Raw genomic sequence first — 19,440 nt, forward strand, 5'->3', positions numbered from 1 at the left:
CCAACTCCAATTTCCTGATTCGTATACATGTGAAATGCAGAAGTGCTTCAACTAGACAACCACTGAACTGGTTTGGATAATGTTGGTTGCATTTAAAAAAGAAAGTGGAATTTTACCAGCTGTAGGAATTGGAATTTTGATTTAGGACCTCCTAGATTTTACAAAAACTGATGAAGGTTGGCGAGTTTAGAAAACTTAAGCAGAAGTTTACGTATGTGTAAATCGCCACCAAAGCAGACATTGCAGTTCTGCAACCTACAGCTTACGTGAAATTGTTACGCTCTTTACAGTGTTCACAAGGGTTTCGCAAAAGTCCTGCTCGCAAATTAGTGGTTTACTTCAGAGCAGTGTACAACATATTTTTTTCCACTTTAGATATCTTAATAGATTCAGTGTACAAATGTTTAGTAGTAGAGACCAGTGCATTAGGGAAAAAGGAAAAAGAAAGAAAGAAATAAAGGCAATAAAAAAATTACCATCTTGGTATTCGTGACAGTGTCTAAAAGTGTAAAATGTGCACTATTGTGCTGTAAACAACTCTTCTTATATTCATGAAAACACGGTTATTTGGGAAAACTTGGGACTGTCAATAAAATAAGGAAAACTTCTTTTTTCCAGATATTAAGCCTACCACAAATATGCGCAATGAAAATTTCGATTACAAGTTGTTGAGCTGGCTGCCACTTGTTTGATCATTCATATGATGCGTGTGCACTCATGCTCTGGCTTGTTGTACAAAGCCTCAGTTGTAGTCCCGTGCAAAAGCAGTCCAACATTTTTCAGACATGTCTGTACAAAGTTTATTACATACAGTGCTCTGTACAAGCATGGTCACATTGTTTGTTTCTTTAAAGCTTAACACATGCCTTCGGGACTAAATAAGTGTGTAATGCTTTTCATATATTGTTCCATGCAAGAAAAAAAAAAAGGAGGGGGGAGGAGTGGAGGTGCACATGGAGCATACTTTTCAGCATCGCCATGGTCATCATGACAAAGAGTGCAATTGCAGACGTGGTTATGGAACTTTATTTTTAAACATATTATTCCTGATAGAGCCACTAGCTGATAATAATGTGAATAGTTTTTTTTTTCTTCTAAACTTGACAGCACACTAAAACTCCTCGCACGTGCTTCAAAGAATCTTCAATAGCCAGATATGTTTGATGACAGACATATTTATTGATGACAATAATAATAAAAAAATTTGTTTCACATTCATGTTGAAGTTTCCTTCAGTTTTACTTGAACAACTTGTCGCACTAAAGACAGTAGCTTCACACATGGCTTGTTACATTATGTGTCTGTAAAAACGGTATCTCAGTAGAGCAAGATGTAATTAAGACGATGCCCGTGGAAACTTGCCAATAGAATACGGTGCTGCCCAACAGACTAGTTTCCGCAGTTCCATCACAGCCATAACAGCATGCAAACATAACCTTGATGTGGCAACAAGGTTAACTATATGTACGCAAATGGGCTTTCGCATTTCACACATAAACGCGTAGCACCCTGTACCAAACCACAGCCAAGAATACACATTACTATTTAAATAGACAATACCACAAGTTAAAAATTCACTCCGCACAAACTGCACATTTTTTTTTCACACTGGAACATCCTAATCCCTGTAAAGCTTTTTGGCACACTCGACACCCTCTGTCTCACACAACGTAATGAGCTTGCTAAATATTGCATGGTTGTACTTTATCAAATGAAGAGAGCCAGGTTGTCTTTGAATCCAAAGTGGACAGAACAGGGATTTAGAACCCACAGCATTGGCTCAACATGGCCACAGACATCCCGTCGTGCAATGAAAAACATCACACTGGAACCGTGCAAAAGTGCCAAATTCCATCCTACGCGCACAAATGTCCAGCTTAAGTTGAAATATGCCTTACAAAGAGCACATATGTGAGAAAAAGTACAAAAGCGAAAAGTCAGAATGCATTGGCAGTTCTTTGTAACGTAAACGAAAGATAAAAGTGCACAAAACAAAAACAACAGTGGTTACACTTGCAGCATCGCTTTTACGCTATGTCTAAGAACTTGTAAGGTGTTTGAACAACCATTCTGGAGTATGATTTATACCGTAGTCTGACACATGGTTAATAAAGCCCATGTGAATGCCAAATAGAACTGCTGAGGTAAGTGAACAAAAAAACAATGACAAACCATTCAGGTTTGCGCATTATATTAATGGCAGTTAAACAGCTAGGTCACTTAAACTGGACCAACGTCAGAGTGGCAGTGAAGATATTAAATGTGCTTATGTAAAGCTATCAAACAGCAAGTACGAATCTATACATTCGCCATGCCTTCATTTTACTGGCACTCCTGCATAAAGTGAATGCGCAGTAGAAAATTGTTGCCTAGCTAATTTTCTTAATATTAAATGTTAGAAATAAATTTCATCAAAGTGTAAAAAATGTAACTTGCAGTATAACACATCTGTCATTTCACTCTGAATTTCAATTGTATTCATCATAACAAGAGTCTAGCAAAGTCAACAACACTAGACTATGTCTATCAGATGTGAATGTGTTGGTCACACAGCTTCATACCTGAACAGGAAAGAATGACTGCTAAATTGAAACAACCTAGAGAATACATTTTCAATTACATTACAATTTCTAATATGAGTAAAGGATAACATAACAGTGCATTGGAGTCAGGACAGAATAAGACGTGACAATTATGGCGAAAGTACACCCTGCAGCTAGAACAATGTATACACAGCAACATGTGTAACAGAAAACCAAGGTGACTTAAGCATTGTATCTCCCCCCAAAAAAGGAGGAACATTGTGTGGGCCGTAAATGCGGCTTGAACCATTTAATGCAAGCCGAAGCAATTAGAGTTTGAAAAAAGACTGACTACACTGTAATACTAAGCATTCCTTCAATAGACACAAAAAAATGGAGCGCTGCTTTTTCACTTGTCTGAAGTAGTCATCATGCTTCAAAACACTCCTTGGTGACGCTGATCCAAAATCTTGTAGCCCAATTCGGCCACCGTTTACCCGCAGGCACTGGTGTAGAGAAACATTTCTCAGAGCAGTTTTTTAATACAAGAATTGCCAAAGGGCATTATTGAAGCACCATGTCGATTTCAGTCGAGGGACGCTCTACGTTTAGAAAAGGCATGGAAGAGCCTTGAGATTAGGCCTGTCTGTGAATATGGGGGGCTAGTGCTGAACACGGACACTTACAGCACTCACAGTGGTACTTACGTCAATAAAAACAAGAAAAGCTTGACCACCTGCAGCCGTGCTGGTTTCACGAAAAAACGTGCCTTCAGAGCACCCACCAAACACCAGCTTATAGATTATTAGCGTTCGCAGCGCCTCTCCTATGTCAGTACGTGCGCGTTTCTTGTCATATGTACAAAAAAAAAAAAGTGCGACAAAAACGTCTTCAAAATGTCATGGCCAGTTGCAGACGCCAAGAACGCAGGCACGAGATGCGCATATCACAGTTTTTCACTGCCTTGCAACAACACCCGACCAGAAAGTAAAGTAGGCGAACAGAGACATGTTGAGCATCACACTTAGGCCCAGAAAGAGCCAGCCGAGCGTTGGAAAAGGCCGCCTGGCAAGGTGCCCTCTGGAAGCTGTAGGGGCAAAGGGATGAAGAGGCAAAATTTACTTGTCATGCAGAGACACTATAGACGTGAAAAGCTTGCTCTGAAAACAACATTCCGTCTGGAAGGATTGCTTACTGATGGGGTGCCCCCCCCCAAAAAAGCTGCACAGTGGAACAATGGAAAGCTTTTATGGAGCATCTGGGTTAATTTTGACCACCTGGAACCTTTTAAGTCCATACCCATCAGAATATGGCTGTCACAGCTGGCAATCGAACTTGCAACCTTGTGCTCTAACAGTGAAACACAATGGCAGGAGTTGGGAGGAAGATTTATTGCCCCAATTAATATATATTGGAAACTGCTATGGAATTGTTCATCAACGGCAAAGCGGAGTCTTGTAATTTTTAAACTCAACTTTATAAGAGCTATGGTCTGGTAAAAGCACTACCCTAATTTCCAGTACATATCTTCTGCGGTCTATATCCTCCCATGACCCCTTGTAGAATACATTGCACAATGCCTTCTACATTTTTTATAAGTTCACTCACAAGTGATAATGCAAAACATTCATTCTGAGTATGAAGTATGGTGCACGTGTAACTGTAGAGAAATGGTTTATTCATATTGTTGTCATCCGCTTTCGAGAAATTTGACACTCAATTGATCTAGACCTCTGTGTTGTCCCGGACGGCTGAAAGCAAACTTGAGGTGTGTTTCAAAATCATTTACATTGAGTGAAAATATACCAGATGTGCCAGCAACATGGCAATGTACAGTGTAGACCGCTTATAACTTAACTTAAGTCACCGGAGTTGTGAATATCTGCACTATAAGCGGTACGGCACTATAACCGAAACAACGATTTTCAAGCCCTGCATGTAGGCAAAAAATGTAGACCAAGCAGTCGCGCGTATCCGAGAATCGAAGCGTGTAACTGGGAGTTTTGCATCCATTTAAATTTACGAACATTGAAAGGTTAATGTCCAAGCATCCACGATCTTCGCATGAAGCAGACAAAGTAATAATTTTAAAAAATGTCTGTTTCGCCCGAAAGGCGAAGCATCAATTGCGATATATAGCAAATTAGTAGAGTGCTATAAGGAGTAGGCATAGTAGTTTTATCAGCTGCATAATCTTGACACATTCGCTTACTAACTGAATTAACAAGCGTGGTGTCAACGCGCAGAAGCAAACATGAATAGACTCGATGACCGCAGACAACCACCGTCAAAACGCGGGTGTGGAGAAATGCGGCCGCCACAGCCAGAGAAGGTTCGTACAGTCTATCGGTTCAACAGAAACTGAGCGGCGTAAGCACAGCGCATACAAAAGTCAGAGCCGTGTGGAGATCGCTTTCAAGATAAGGTGCGCGCGACAACACCGACAGCCGGCACAGGCGCGAACGCATTTGTTGGCAGAGTAGAAGCCCCCCCCCCCTTCTACCCGCGCTGCCTTCCCGCTTTGCCCTTTTCGCGTGGTTGCGTCGCCAGTTCCCCTTGCGCCCGGTTGCAAGATACGCATTTTGTGCCGCAGCACAGCAGTCGCCCCCCCCCCCTCCCTCCCTCCCATGGCCTTTCGCGCGATGGAAGCCGCGTTTGCTCTCTGCTGTGCGTTCGCTCTCCGTGAAGGCGTGCGTCCCCCGCCTGCTTTCACTTGCACATACAGTGCGCGATGATGATTTTATCGTCCTTGGACTCATGCTCCACGTCTCATGCTCCTCCTCCACATCGCCCTCGTTGATCTCCTCTCCCATAGGTGGGCGCACCCCGTTGAGAAGCGTGCTCGCTACCGCCCTTGTCGGCGAGATTTTCCCGCGGAAGCCGCATTATAACCGGTATTTCGTCTCACGCGGCTGCACTGTAAGCGGTATGCGTATACATGGAGTGCTATGGGAAAATTAACGGGAGTCTGAAAAGACCGTACTAGTATATCTGGTCCTGCACTATAAGTGGTTACGTTATAAGTGGTCTATACTGTATAACGAAGTTGGTAAAATCTGCAATTTGATTCGTTATATTGAAATTTGCCCTCTTATGCAAATAAGTACAGTCACTGATGGATATTTATTACACGGAAGGGGTTGCAACACTTTCCGAATTATTGGGCAATCGGAAAAAGCAAGCTTGAATGAGAAAAAAATTCATTTTGCTTAATTTGAGAGTCAATGACAAAAGATAGTTTCATGCTGTGTCAACGATATCTTTACATGGGTGGTACGAAGCCAAACCAGCCAAGCTTTCGCAGCCACACTGCCTGCGCGGCTGATAGTGTTGCCCACAGCGAGACGACGCTATCATGAAAAGCTCCGGCAGCAGCGAGCAGCAAGCGCTTCATCTGCCTCTCGCTTCAACACGTCTCGAAAACTCGAGATTACGCAACCTCTAGCACCAAGGTGCACAAAACAGCTCACATGATGTTACGCCATTTCGGCATGCTCACTCTTTGCACATGCGGCAGATTACCTCTAAAGATTACCCACACTGACATCCATGCGCAGCCACGACTGCACTAGAAAATGAGACACACACCAACCTGCACCCACCCCCTCTGCCCCCCGCACACACTTGATCCCGTTACAGTGAGTTCGAGAGAATCGCTCTGGCACAAGACGCCGATGACGCGCTTTGGGCTGTTGGGCCCGAGCAACCCCTGACACGCGTTGTTTTCCTATTGCGTAGTGTTTTAAGACAGCGAAGGAAGCCGAAATGAGACCAAACCGAAATCGAGCCACTCAGCGGTGCCCGAATACGATGCCGCCAGAGAGAAACAGGACGCTCACTTCGCATCGCATGTAGCAAGAAACAGCAGAACTTTTGGGTTATCGCCTATTAAAAACAAGCAGTATGCTTCTAAAAGCACCGACGGCACTACGTCACATGCGCTGTCAAACAGATAAATGAAGATTGCTATCGTGATAGGTTGTGGGAATTATGAAGGTTCATATTTCCCCGCGTCCTTACGCGCGCCACGGAAGTGAGGAGAGCAGACGCCTTTTTCCCTCTTCCCGTTCGGGGAGCCAAACGGCTTTTCGTGCGGTGGCGCGATCCTCTTAGAAACCGGTTGCAAACGCAGCGGTGACGTGTACGCGGAGCCCCGCGCTCATTGGATCGAGCCCAGAACGAGGCGGGGCGGTCGCGATCGGCGCGACCGGCGCACGCCGGAGAAATGGGAGATGACTGCGAGCCGCAACGAAGGACGGAGCTCAGGTAACCATCTTGTTCCCTTCCTTTGTCGTGCCCTACCTCGTTCGACCACTATCGACCTCGACAAACGTCGAGGTCGACTCTATAGCCTGCTTTCACGCGAATTCCCATGGAGCAATAAACCCTTTTTATACTTGTTACACTATCGTGTGTTGTCGTGTTTTTGCCTGTCCTTGTACCGCCGAACCCCGGTAGTACAAGGCAAGCACAAGGGAGTTGGCCGTTAAGCCTAAGCCTTACGACAAAGGCGGCTTGAGAGAACCCGGAGACTACAAGGTTTGGCAACGAAGCTGTGAATGTGGCATGTGACGACCCACGAGAACTGCTGGTATCGGAATAGGAAACTGAGCGTGCGCCGACGTTTTCACGTGACATGGGTGGGTGAGTACTGCAGGGAAGCTGCTGCAGTGAGTGGCTACTGTTCTCGATCCTATGCGCCTCGTGACCTTCCTTGCTTACATGGGATCCAGCAGCCGGAAAGCGTATCATACGATCGCAGTTTGGCGGTGTACAGAACGTTGCTGCTGAAAGATTGTGTTTTTCGGGAACGTATTACCGCTAATGAGAAAGCGTAACTGTAGTGGGTCATTTGTGTTCTCGATCGCGAACGCTGGCGCCGGGAAATTGTTCTAAATGGGATCATATCAACGAGGTTCTACTGTAATTTGTTATATCGAGGTTTAACTGTATTTCATAATTTTCACGCAGTTTGTGATGCGGAGGTTCGACTGTACTTACGCTTTCTTCACACCAAAATAAAAGGGCTGCCAAATTCCTGGTAGATCTAGAGGTAACAATGAGAAAATAAATGAAAGCAAGGTGTTTCTTCAATGCTACATACCTGTTGCCGTGAGTTCACTGCTGGCAACCATCCCCGTTGCCAGCGAAGTTTGGCTAACGGAGGACTTAGCGTAGCTCCTGCCTTGAGCATTCTGGACGAGGTGAGATGTCCTGCTGACCCCACTGCGGTGCCTGAGTGTCGATGTACCATCAATTCTGTGACTGCCGGCCAACGAATGATGTTGGCTGGACAACATTCCGGCCTCCCGAGTCCTGGCAGAAGTCGATGTCCGCATTTCGGGTACCAGGGCGTTGTCAGGTGACGACGAGAAGAAGGCGTCTCTCTGCTTGAAGAAACACCAGTCTGTTTTCTTCTGCTTGCAGCCATTTGTGCTTACTACACACAGGAAAAGAGAGAAAGAGAAATTAGCAGGTCAATGCACACCCTTGGAGGTGTGCGCATCGTCCCCCGTGGCTGATAGTGTCGCCGCAGTGCGACGACGCTATTATGAAAAGCACCGGCAGTGAGGAGCGAATGCTTCGTCTGCCCCTCTCGCTTCAACGAGTCTCTGAAACTCAAGATTATGCAACCTCCAGCATTAAATGCGCAGTGCATGATGCCAAGGCCATCTCAGCACGCCCACTTTTTACAGATGTGATTACCTCTAAAAAGGGTGTGCGGGCTGCGTATGCACTCAGCCGTGCTGACAGCCATGCGCGGCCACAGAGAAAAGGAGACATTCGTCAACCTGGCCCCTCCACCACACGCGCTTGATCGCGTTACCATGAGCTCGCTTCCCTTCCAGCTTTCCTGTTGCTTGCGTGGGAAAACGGCACTCATCTAGCCACCATCCTTCTCGGTTCACCCTCGCATGCTTTCACTCACCTATTACCTTGCATGCTTTCACAGCGCGCAAGGCGCGATAGGATCTTATTGCACTTGGACTTTATATGGAAAATGATACTACTCCACTTCAATCACTGCTAGAGGTGCGTGTACACAAGCAGTCGCTTGTAGTTCAACCATCTGCGTCCACGGAAGTTCCATTTATTGTCTAGGTATTCCTTCGTGGCGGCAGTGATATTTCGTCACATTTAAATCGTGTATAAACACACTTTGTTATAGTACTGAGTTTCTAAATAAATGGTGTTCTCTGGACAAGAAGCTGTAAATAGTTAAATACTTCGTTATATTGAGGTTTAACTGTATAAGTACACAAGCATTCTTGCATTCTGCCCCCATTGAGATGCGGCTGAAGCGGCTAGGAACCGAATCCCTGACCTTCTACTAAGCAGCGCAATGCCACAGCCACTGTGGCAGGAAAAACCGAAAACTTTTGCCAAGTTCGAGGTGCCCAATGTGCAACTCACCGCCGGAACCACTGGAGCTGTGCTTGGCTGATCCAGCCAGAGATGGAGGTGGAGTGAGCAGGCCAAAACTCTGCTTGACTCCCCACAAGACCTTGGTGTTTGAGGGAGTGCGCGTTCCACCCATGGCCCACATCCCACCCGCCATCCATGGCGAGCCCTGCTGAAAGCGCAGCCTAGCGGGCCACAGGAGCGACGAAGGTCTGCTGCCGCCATCGCCACCCATGTCGGCTAAATTCGTGCAGCTGACCGGAGCAGATTCCTTTGAGACTTCTTGCAGACTTGTAGGTTTGGACCACGTGCCTGTATTAAATTTATAACAACAGAGAGTGAGCAAGAGAAAAAGGATCAGAGGTGTGCGAAGTGCTAGAGACATTCCAGGAAAAATATTAGCTTATGGATTCCGGCCACAGGCTAATGTGAAAAAGACACTCTACTCACTGCTGTGAGTGTTTATCATTTGCAGAAGTTGACAAAGACTGCAGTTGACATATGCATATTGTTTAACCTACAGATGAGTGTAGCAAATTCCTTTGCCGATTTGGGGCGTGTTCGTGCAGTAAGCATTTTGTCAGTTGTTTTCTTGGTCCATTCAATAACTTGACATCCAGATAATTGACACCTTTTCCTGGTCCCATAACATGCGAATTAATGAGTGTTTACTAAACCATTTTCTCAACATCAACTCTGTCAGAGTAGGGCTTAACACAACAGGAGGCTGGTACCCCTTGTCAGAGCAGAAGCCTGGGCCAGATATAAAGTTTTGCAAGTGTTGACTTACGCAGTCAATGTCCGTTTTTCGCACTCCCTAGAGACTGCAAAAACGACTGTAAAAAAAAAAAAAAAAGAATGCATGCCTTTAACTGTCCTCGAGGGTTCAAATCGCCACAGCCACCTCCGAAATAGCTTTAAAGTTTAAAGGCCTGCCAGCGCAATAATTCGGCATCTCGGTGCTCGTACTGTGGCAGGAGACAGTGGGTGAGAGTGTGTATAATTAAGGAACACATTTTACATTCTGTGACAGTGGCCCCTTTGCACTCTTGGTACGCTTCACCGCAATACATCGCAAGCGGTGGTATGCGAGACCGCATGACCTTGCGGTACTGCAGCGAAGCTGACTTTGGAACCCAGCATTATGCAACATTTTGGACCCTTGCCGTGCTTTCTGTGCTTTGACGACATTGGCAATGATGCCGAATCCAATGATGCCGAGAACGACAAATCCTTTAAATAAAGAACACGGCACTGAGCGGACCGAAGCTTGATAGCGAATGTCACAGCAGCTAGACCTAACGACAGCACAGAACGACTACTGCTGCCAGCGAATCAGCCTGCGAGAGCGCTTGTTCGAGGCTGCAAGATAATTAAAATGGCAGCAACAGCGGCTTCAATTCATGCTGTTTCGGACCTGCAGTCATGGCAAAAAGTCTGAAAAATTGGACGGCGAAAGGTTTCAGCACTCAAAATTTCAGATGCCCATATACATTGGCTCTATGGGAGACGTGGCGGTGCCGCACAGGCATCCGAATTATCAGGCATGTCCAAAAAGTCGGTCGTTGACTGAATATGAGCAAAAGTTGTAGAATTTTCCTAAGAGGAGAAAAGAGCAATGAGGTGTGGGAATTGTGATCTTAGTAGTATTGCCAAGTGATGATATGTAGGATTCCAAGATGCTAATGTATACAAAAAGCTCACTCACTAGTAGTCCATGATCTTTCACTCTGAGGAGAGATGTGCACGTCGCTTATCCTGTCGGAGAGGTCGCTGGTGGCTGTCTTTGTTTGGTGGCTGCAGGTGCTCTGGTTGTCAGCAAAGCTGGACTGACTCTGGCCGATGCACTGTGAACCCTCCCAATTGGGCAGGTATGTTGACGAGCTCAGACTTGCTGCGCTGGATGCGTAGGGACTAGAGGACAGGCTGTTTACCCTGGGACTGACCAATTTTCTGCAAAAAAAAAAAAAAGAAAGAAAGAACAAAGGTGCTCAGTTATAAGCTAGTGTAACAGCTCCTGCTGTGTTATAGCTGCGCCACCAACTATGAATGAAAAAATTGCAACACGTACTAATGTCAATCCCAGATACAGTATAGACCACTTATAATGTAACCGCTTATAGTGCAGGACCGGATATAATACGGTCTTTTCAGACTTCCGTTAATTTTCCCATAGCACTCTATGTATACGCGTATCGCTTATAGTGCAGTTGCGGGACACGAAATACTGGTTATAGTGCGGCTGCCTGGAAGTGCGGCAGTCAACCTAGAGGGCAAACGCTCCAATCAAGCCACAAATACCGTATTTACTCGAATCTAACACGCACTTTTTTTCCAATAAAACAGGTCCAAAAATTGCGTGAGCGTTAGAATCGAGTACGACCCTAAATCTGCATTACCATATAGCCGTCGGCATTTCAAAATGGCCGCCTCGCATGCGCGTCGAGCCTAGCTACTCTCGAGCCTAGCTACTGTAGCTTCCTCCATGTGCTGCAGTACATCGGGCTTAGGCAATAGTCTACCGTCTGTCTTCACGTTCTCTGCGTCTGCTCTATAAGCATGAAGTAGCGAGCTCATCATGATGCCGCATGAAAGTGATCATGTGTGCGGAGACAGATGGAAATCGGGCCGCATCACGGGCGTTCGGAGAATCCGAAACATGCGTTCGGGACTGGCGCAAACAGAAGGAGAGGATTTTCGCCAGCAAAGCAATGCAGAACGGTTTCAGTGGACCAAAGCAGGACGTAATCTGCGACGATCCACTTCGGCGTTACGATCGCCTTCTCATACGTGCTTCTCATGCTCTTTTTTTTTTTCTGCGCCGCAGGCGGCCTCTTACATATGAAACAAGCACTTCGTTATAAAGGTGTTTGACTGTGTTACAATGACTGTCGTTTTCGAAATACGGATATGTATAAAGTTTTGACAGTTCAACGCAATCGCGTGATTGCTTTCGTAATTGCTGCATGCAAAACTCCTTCAGCCATTCCACCACCACACTCACATGTTTCTGTTTGTAATGACCTGCAACGGTGGCGGAGAGGCTATGGCAATCTGCTGCTCAGCATGAGGTCAAGGGTTCGACACCCAGCCACAATGGACACATTTCGCTGAGGTCAAAACGCAAAAACGCTTGTGTACATATATTTAGGTGCCCGATAAAGAACCCCAGGCGGTCAAAATTATTCCGGAGTACTCCACTACAGGGTGCCTCATAGCCCCAGTGTTCATTTGGGGCAGTAAATTCATTCATTCATCATCATTCAATCAATCAATCAATCAATCAATTGTATTTGCAAAGGGCACAAACAATCCGGGAAGATTCTTTAGGTGCGAAATGAGAGGGAAAAAATGTGGCATTAGTACACTTGGGTAATAAGACAAAACCTACCTAAGAGCTCCGCCCCGCAGGTAGCCTTTGAGAAGGTTGACTGTGTGGAAGGCGCCTAGGACAACTGTTACAGTGGCGAGAACAAGCTGGCACCATGCCACGATAACGTAGCCCAGCCACTTATCCATTGCAGAGTAGCTGCACAACAGTGTCAGCAGCCAGGAGAAGCAGAGGAGAAGGGCAGCAAGACCCAGCCTGTGAGAAAAGCCAAATAAACATTATTAGGGCTGTGCAAAGACTCAAATATCACCAAATTGAATTGAACAGTGAACGTTCGAATAGCTCGATTAGCGAATAGAATATTCAGCATATTCAGTGTGGAGACCCACGCAGGGCCGCATGAGCTGCGGAGCACCTCAGTGCTATGTTTTCAGTGCAAAGGGAGTTCCAAACGCACTGCGAATGGACCGCCCCGCGGTTACATACTTTGTCCCTGCGAGTGCTAAATTCTGCCTTGCTGCATGCCCTCCCCGACATCAGCTCAATGCGGGGATCACACACACACAGAGCCTGAACATTGCGATTCGCAGAACAGCACCGTGTCGGCCGGGGCCGCCTCTGTCGGTACAAAGTTTGTCCAGGTCGACAGAACCAATTGAATTGATAACGTGACGCGGAAAAGGGGAAAGGAGCACATATTTCGGAAAGTGATAAAGCATGTGCAAAGATCGGGCCGATTAGCTAGCAGAAGGAACAGAGATCGTGTTTCAACAGCCGTAAACTGCTACACTTGATCATCATTCGTGATATTACTTTGTTTCATATCGAACAAACAAACTTACCGCCGACGTCCCGCAAGCAGTACCGAGCTTCCAGCCAATACCAAACCAGCAGGCTGCAGTAGTCGCCGGGACTGCATGTTCACTGCCATGCTAGCCAGGCCAAACTTTGTGCAGTACTGCGTCAGCATAGCATTGCCCTCCAGCAAGGCCAAAAGCAACACTGTTGAGGCAGAGACACTCATGGCTGATGCTACGACGGACAACACAAGCCTCAGGCGCTGCTTCCACGGCTGCAAAAAGGTAGACGCAAGCCAGCAAAATGATACAAGGAACACGGCACTTCAATGATGCAGACAAGAAAGAACGACAGGATGTGCACTATGTTTCCTATAACTGCATCCAACCAACTAGCCCAAATGTCAGTACGAAGAAATGAGCTTCCGTACTGGACAATTTGCTAGGGTGCTGACATGTCTGCACAATTAAACAAGACCAGCTGTGCAATAACCAACAGACCGAAACTATGGGTGGTATATCGTGAGCATTCCTTTACATTTTTTCATTCCTTTCTTCTCGCCCATCGCTCACGACTGGTCAATAATGTAGCCAGGGTGCCACACAGAGCATTGCAAGAACAAGCATTGCATTGCTGTGCAAAAACAAAAAGAATTGGAATAAAATCCTTGCAATGTGCTGGCTTACACCACTGAAAAAAAAAACTGCTTATATATAGTACGTCATAGGAAAGTCCATTTAGAGCTGTTCCTTTATTCCTGTGAATGCGCTACCTTTCTGTTATGCCCAGTATACGCTTGTGCCTGCTTGCTTTTGTATAATTTCTTTTGGTTAATTTCTTGAATTTAGTCAGATTGTATGCAACAGTAACCATCCTTATTGTGTATTTACCATGTGTTCCGAGACTATTGTGTCTACTATGTCTTCCTTCTTTTACATATGCCCTCCTGCTATGATCCCAATCATAATTGGCAGTAGTATATATTAATTAATTTTCACGCTGATTGAAGAACCAGAGGCAAGCTCATACACATACTGTTGATGTGCGTGGACGGTGTCCAGCAATATGATACAGTGTGGGCAGTGACGGTTACCAATCAAGGTAGGTGTCAAAGTCTGGTCTAGTTGGTTATTAAAGTCAAAGCTGCACAGCACAACAACAAAGATGGAAAAAAAAAGCACACAAGACAGTGCTGCGTCTTGTCTGAGCCAAATTACGGTGTTTAATCTCCCGGAGCAACACATGCAGGCTATGAGAGATGCTGTAGTGGGGAAGCGCCGGATTAATTTCCCTGACCTGAGGTTAAAAAAAACCTGCACATAAATCGAATGTTTTTGCAATCTGCCCTTTTTAAGATGCAGTCACGAATTGAACACACAATGCCCTTCCCAGCAGCAGAACATCATAGCCACTAAGCCACTGTAGCAGGTGCTACGTGTCTTCTACACCTTTCCATCTATGTCCCTGTGTGCTGAAGCTTTCACACACAATGTCTAATCTACCAATGATCAGTCATTTTCCCGACATAGTTCCTCTGGCTTTCTGCTATTCGTTGTACAGTGTACACACATGGAAACTATAAATCCTTCACTTTGCTAGATAACCGTAAGCATTTGCCACCCAAGGAGGCTTCACATACAAGACAGTAATGTGCCAGGACTCTCCAATGGCCCGGCAGTGTGCGGCCGACCAAGTGCGGCCGCAGCAGCGAGTCCTGAAGGGTCAGCGTCCTCTTGACCTGTGCCTCGCACGACTGGCACAGTGGGTAGACTTCTTCAAGGTGCTGCCGGTACTGCTCCACCTCGGACTCGAAAAGGCTCTGCACAGCATGGCATATTGCAAAAAGTCAAAGCGCAGCTCTACGTGTCGTACCCGTGGAGTCAGGTGAAATCTGCACCATTACAGGGCCTTATTGACATACATGTCAGCTGGGTCATACAAATGCAAGACTCTGTCAAGGATGGGTATACATTAGTTACAGGATTACCTATTGTTGAGTACAATGCTGGATAAGTTAAGCATTACGTAAGGTTCTGCACAAATTTGTAGTGCAGATTAACCGAATTATATAACAATGTCTCATCTGAAAGGAAGGTACCTTAATTATATTCAATATTCGTTACATGCTCATATCAACTAGAAACATTTTAGATTTACTTTGTTATATCCGATAAATCGTAATATCAGAGTGTTAGTATATATCGAAGTTCGACCGTACTTCGGTTTTCTGCGGTTCTCAAGGGCCTCTAGCAACTCAAACTGTGTGTGCCACTTGGAGGAACCTCAATATTTCATTGGAAAGTAAAGTTCTGATGTCACCATTTGTGGAATACAAATGTGCTCTAACACATAATTGTGCTCCAGAATTGGGTGAGATTGGTTACTATACCCAGAAGCGCACAATAAGGGGAAACTTTCACAGTGACAAGCATAAAAACACTTGATTATATTCATAACCACACACCTCCTCTGTGGGAGTGAAGTTTGCCAGAAGTCGAACCTTGATGACCTGATGGTAATTGCAAACAGAACACAGCTGGTTGTCAGGCTTCAGCTTCAAAGCTCCGGGCGACGAATCTGCTTGGCAGCTGGAAGTAGTCGTGAAATTGAGGGCTTCATCAAACTGCGCAGGAATCGGCTTGTTGTAGTCACCATCCTGAAAAAGAATATATAAATAAGTGAAAGAGGCACGAAAAAGCATTTTCAAAATACTGGCTTAAGACTGGACAAACATGATTCAGAATACTACAGATTATTAAAAGTAAGATGAAAAGGCACTGATACGGTGCTTTCTTACATAGCAGTGCCCTTTCTGCGGCAGTTTATTGTTGCTTGGAGAGGAGCATTAAAAACAATCTTGAATGCAGTCGCCTCGACATGTTCTTTATCAAAAAGATGGGGCAGGACTGCAACCACAATATTTCAGTGTTGTCCATATGCAACCAAAGAAGAATGTTTTTAAAGGCACATGTATAAACACCAGTTTGTCAGTTCGGTTATTAGAGAGCTTTAGATTATGGGATGCAAGAGATTTGTGTACCCAAGAACCCAAAGTATGTTTGGAGTTTCCTTGTGCCCAAGCAGCTTGTGTTTACAAGTGGAATGCAAGCATCTTGCATACCATAATCTGAAGCTCTCGTTCCCTTCCCTTATACTCTCAACTACGTTTCTATATCGCACATTAGCGCTTTGTAGGACAGCATATATTTTTTACAAAGCTCTCGAAAAATGGTACGTGGTACGCCTAAATGAGGTGTTTACAAATATATAGTTTACAACAAATTTCACTTCTCTACATCAAGCTGTTCATTTAAAAAAAGTGGGATGTATTTCTCCCACTGACACTAAATGGTCCTTAAAAAATTGAAACATATGTGTCCCAAACCTCTAGAGTCACAATGCAAAATTATTGGACTAGTTTCCTCGTGAACCAAAACTCTTGAAACTTTTGTGTCATATAAATAAATGATGTGCTTAGAAGTAGTTAGCAACTAATTACACCTCTGTACAACAAGCTGTTTAGTATTAAAAAGTGGGACTCATTTGTCCCACTGAAATTATATGTAACCACTTCCCTCCTAAAACGGACCGAAGCATGACAAAGTCGGCAGAGCAGAGGCCATAAACAAAACGTCTGAGCGCACTTTTCGCAAGAGCATCAAACACCAACGGCCTTTTGCATGTGTATTCACAAGGCCAAGTTTTGCAGACTAGTTATCACCTCAAGATACAAAAATGGGTGCTTATTGTGAGCTAAAGGTAAATCTAAATGCAGGAAAGAGGAATAACTTGTCGGGCATCTTGAGAACTTTTTCTTGCAAGCAAATGTAAGCAAAATTCAGGAAGCGTTCCAATAACGAAAACAATTTTTTTCTAGATTTAGCATGCTTGTCGCCAGCTAGTACCGATTCCCAAAACTATTCTAGCATCAAGTGTTGAGACGTTTAGACAGAAGGCAGCACCCAACAAATGAGATAAATGCACCCCTTTGCTGCTGAGAAGCATTTTTTACTTATTTAAGTGAGACATATATGTCCCATTGTCCTACAAAAGGTTAATGGCATAGCTACCTGCTATGAAACACATACATACTTCTAGACATGATGGGTTTGCATTCGCCCTGGCCAGTTGTTTTCCCTCAAAGTTATTCAGTACATATGGCTGGTGTTTGAAAACAGGCACCGCCCCAAAGAAAGTGATGTTAATCAGATCTGATAATGAAGTGCACTGTTCAGCATTGAAACAAAACCTTTCAAAGTTCATCTAAGCACAAATCCTTTTGTGTATGCAATGTGCCTAATTTTCCCTAAAATATAACGAGTTCCGAAAGTGCATTCAAGAACGAGGCTGGAAGTAGTAAGCATTCTTTACCTATGAATAAACTGGTATCACAAAGCTTTAATGGCAACATTATAGGGACCTAGTTCTGCCTATCTCTATATCGCACTGCCACTGTGCTCGAATTACTTTGAACCACTTTTGTGGAGCATAGAGGCAACTTTTTTCTTCTTCTTTAGGCACCTGTACATAATCTTTTATGCCTGCAGCTTTTGGTACATTAAAGGACATGAGCGGGGCCTTGTGAGCTAACTGAAGTTGTAAAACGTTGGGTGCTTCAACTGAAATAACCGGCTCATTAAATAACTTGGCTGCTCAATATTTGAACATAAGGTTAGGCAACCCTTGCAGTGCCAAAAATCTTGAATCCGTTTAATGTAAATAGAATTCAACGCCTGCATATACCAACGCTGTTTTCGTATAAAGAAAATTAAGAAAAGGTTAAGATCCATAGACTTCTCATATGCAATGTGACAACTAACTTTATTGTTGGTTTTATTAAATGCATCCTTCTTTCACTTTATCCGCTTGAGATTTCTCACTCCGTGATATCAGTGCATATTTGGTAAGCAAATTCACGTTGTACCCTCAAATGCACAATGTAACAGATGTTCTTCAGGCGCACGACTACACATTTAAACAAGAACTAATGGTAACTGTCTCATTAAAATGACATGGGGGTGTTACTTTTCTATGTGCCAGTACATGAGTTAATTTGTATCTTGAATGTGCAACTTTTAATTAACATTTACACAAAATTTTAATAGATAAACTCACAAGATGTATTTTCGCGAGTGTGCAAGCAACTGGCGTCACTTGGCAATTTCAGCGTACCTCCTTGAATCCATTGTACTGCTCACAGCTCGGACAGTCCCAGCAGTTGATATTTCCGTAGGGAACAACCGTCTGCAGCCCGCAGAACCAGCAGTTTACCTTGACGGAAAAGAGTGGCCTACATGGAAGTTGAGAAACGAAATGTGGTAAGGTCATTACTGCAGTGTTTTAATTTCGCACGTGTAAACACTATATAATGTCGAACGCCGGCACATATATTCACGTACGCTTCAAATCTACAAAAGGGAAAACTGAGCTCCAGCGATTCAATCCGGGGAAGTATTTTAAAAGCCTGGCGTCTGAGTAAAAGGAAAAGCGAAAACAAAACAAAAACGAAGCCGGGCGCTCAAACACGAATTCTCGATCCTTGAATCCCCAAAACGCCGCAGGAGTGCGCATCCTTCACTCCTCCATAAGTGACAAAAGAGATGCGTAACCAGCCGAGATAGATACTAGAGGAATGGGGGCATAACCAGGTTAAATGATAAAGCGGCAACTCCTATCGTCGCCCACGACACGCGAACCACCACAAAACAGCATTCGCCGATGCTCGCGACACTTAACGCTCGGCGAAGCCATGCGTCTACCTCTAGCTCGTGAGTCAAGTGATCGAAAGCTCGTAATAGCGTCGTGCGATTGAGTACACACGCATGCTTGCGGTCGAGCTTACAAACGCAGGTGCGCGCGCGCGCGAGCACAGCACGTGGCGGGACCAATGCGAAGCTTGGCGGCGCACCGGCGTTTGCAGTTGATGCCAACAAAATTTACAGTTCTCTGTACGAGGGTAATTAGCTGCAAGTCTCACCGTATCCTCCTGTACGAATAGAGAAAAACAGGCACACAGAGTACCACTCCTGCGAGCACCGGCAAGATCATCCTGAGATTGAGCTAACAGTGCAAAGTTAATAGAAACAAGTACAAACGAACGAAAAATACCGCCGCAGCTCCCGCTGCGGGTTTCGGCGAATGAAAAGGTGAAGAAAAACAGGGCGAGCGATATGCACACAACATGGAGTGATGATTGGAGAACAGGGAACATGAGATACGGTAGCAGGCGCGCCTATGATACTGAAGCTGGCCTCCAAGATTAAGTGCAATGTAAATCCTTTTTGCGCGCTTTGGAGCGTGCTGACCCACCTGACCCCATCTTCCGAAATTTTAGTAATATAGCCCTTCTACAACATCTATACAGATTGCGTTTTCAGCCCTCGCGTT

General features: G+C 44.9%; 2 protein-coding genes across 2 annotated transcripts in view; one reads left to right on the forward strand and one right to left on the reverse strand.

The window, feature by feature from the left end:
- LOC119446279 (acetyl-coenzyme A transporter 1-like) overlaps positions 1-1,206 on the forward strand; it is a 20,183-nt gene extending 18,977 nt beyond the window's left edge. Inside the window, 1 exon segment of the mRNA XM_049664052.1 lies at positions 619-1,206. The gene's annotated coding sequence lies outside the window, so the exon portion shown is untranslated.
- On the reverse strand, positions 915-19,201 carry LOC119446276 (uncharacterized). Its single transcript, XM_037710663.2, has 10 exons — positions 19,031-19,201; positions 18,226-18,343; positions 15,518-15,709; positions 14,693-14,872; positions 13,098-13,327; positions 12,316-12,510; positions 10,633-10,877; positions 8,937-9,236; positions 7,627-7,962; positions 915-3,609 (listed from the first exon to the last, which is right to left on the reverse strand). Exons 1-10 carry the CDS (start codon positions 19,099-19,101, stop codon positions 3,479-3,481), a joined length of 1,998 nt encoding a protein of 665 aa, XP_037566591.1. The 5' UTR covers positions 19,102-19,201; the 3' UTR covers positions 915-3,478.
- Between the last annotated feature and the right edge of the window lie 239 nt (positions 19,202-19,440).

The sequence above is a fragment of the Dermacentor silvarum genome, chromosome 3 (genome assembly GCF_013339745.2).
Source record: "Dermacentor silvarum isolate Dsil-2018 chromosome 3, BIME_Dsil_1.4, whole genome shotgun sequence".
In the NCBI taxonomy this organism is placed as follows: Eukaryota; Metazoa; Arthropoda; class Arachnida; order Ixodida; family Ixodidae; genus Dermacentor; species Dermacentor silvarum.

Bases quoted from the DNA above. Each gene is read 5' to 3' on its own strand.
- LOC119446276 (XM_037710663.2), bottom strand. From the start codon at position 19,101: ATGATCTTGCCGGTGCTCGCAGGAGTGGTACTCTGTGTGCCTGTTTTT. The intron at 9,237-10,632 runs GTGAGTGAGCTT...AATTTAATACAG, and splicing joins TGAAAGATCATGGACTACTA to GCACGTGGTCCAAACCTACA. The intron at 3,610-7,626 runs GTATGTAGCATT...TTGCCCCTACAG, and splicing joins CAGTGAACTCACGGCAACAG to CTTCCAGAGGGCACCTTGCC.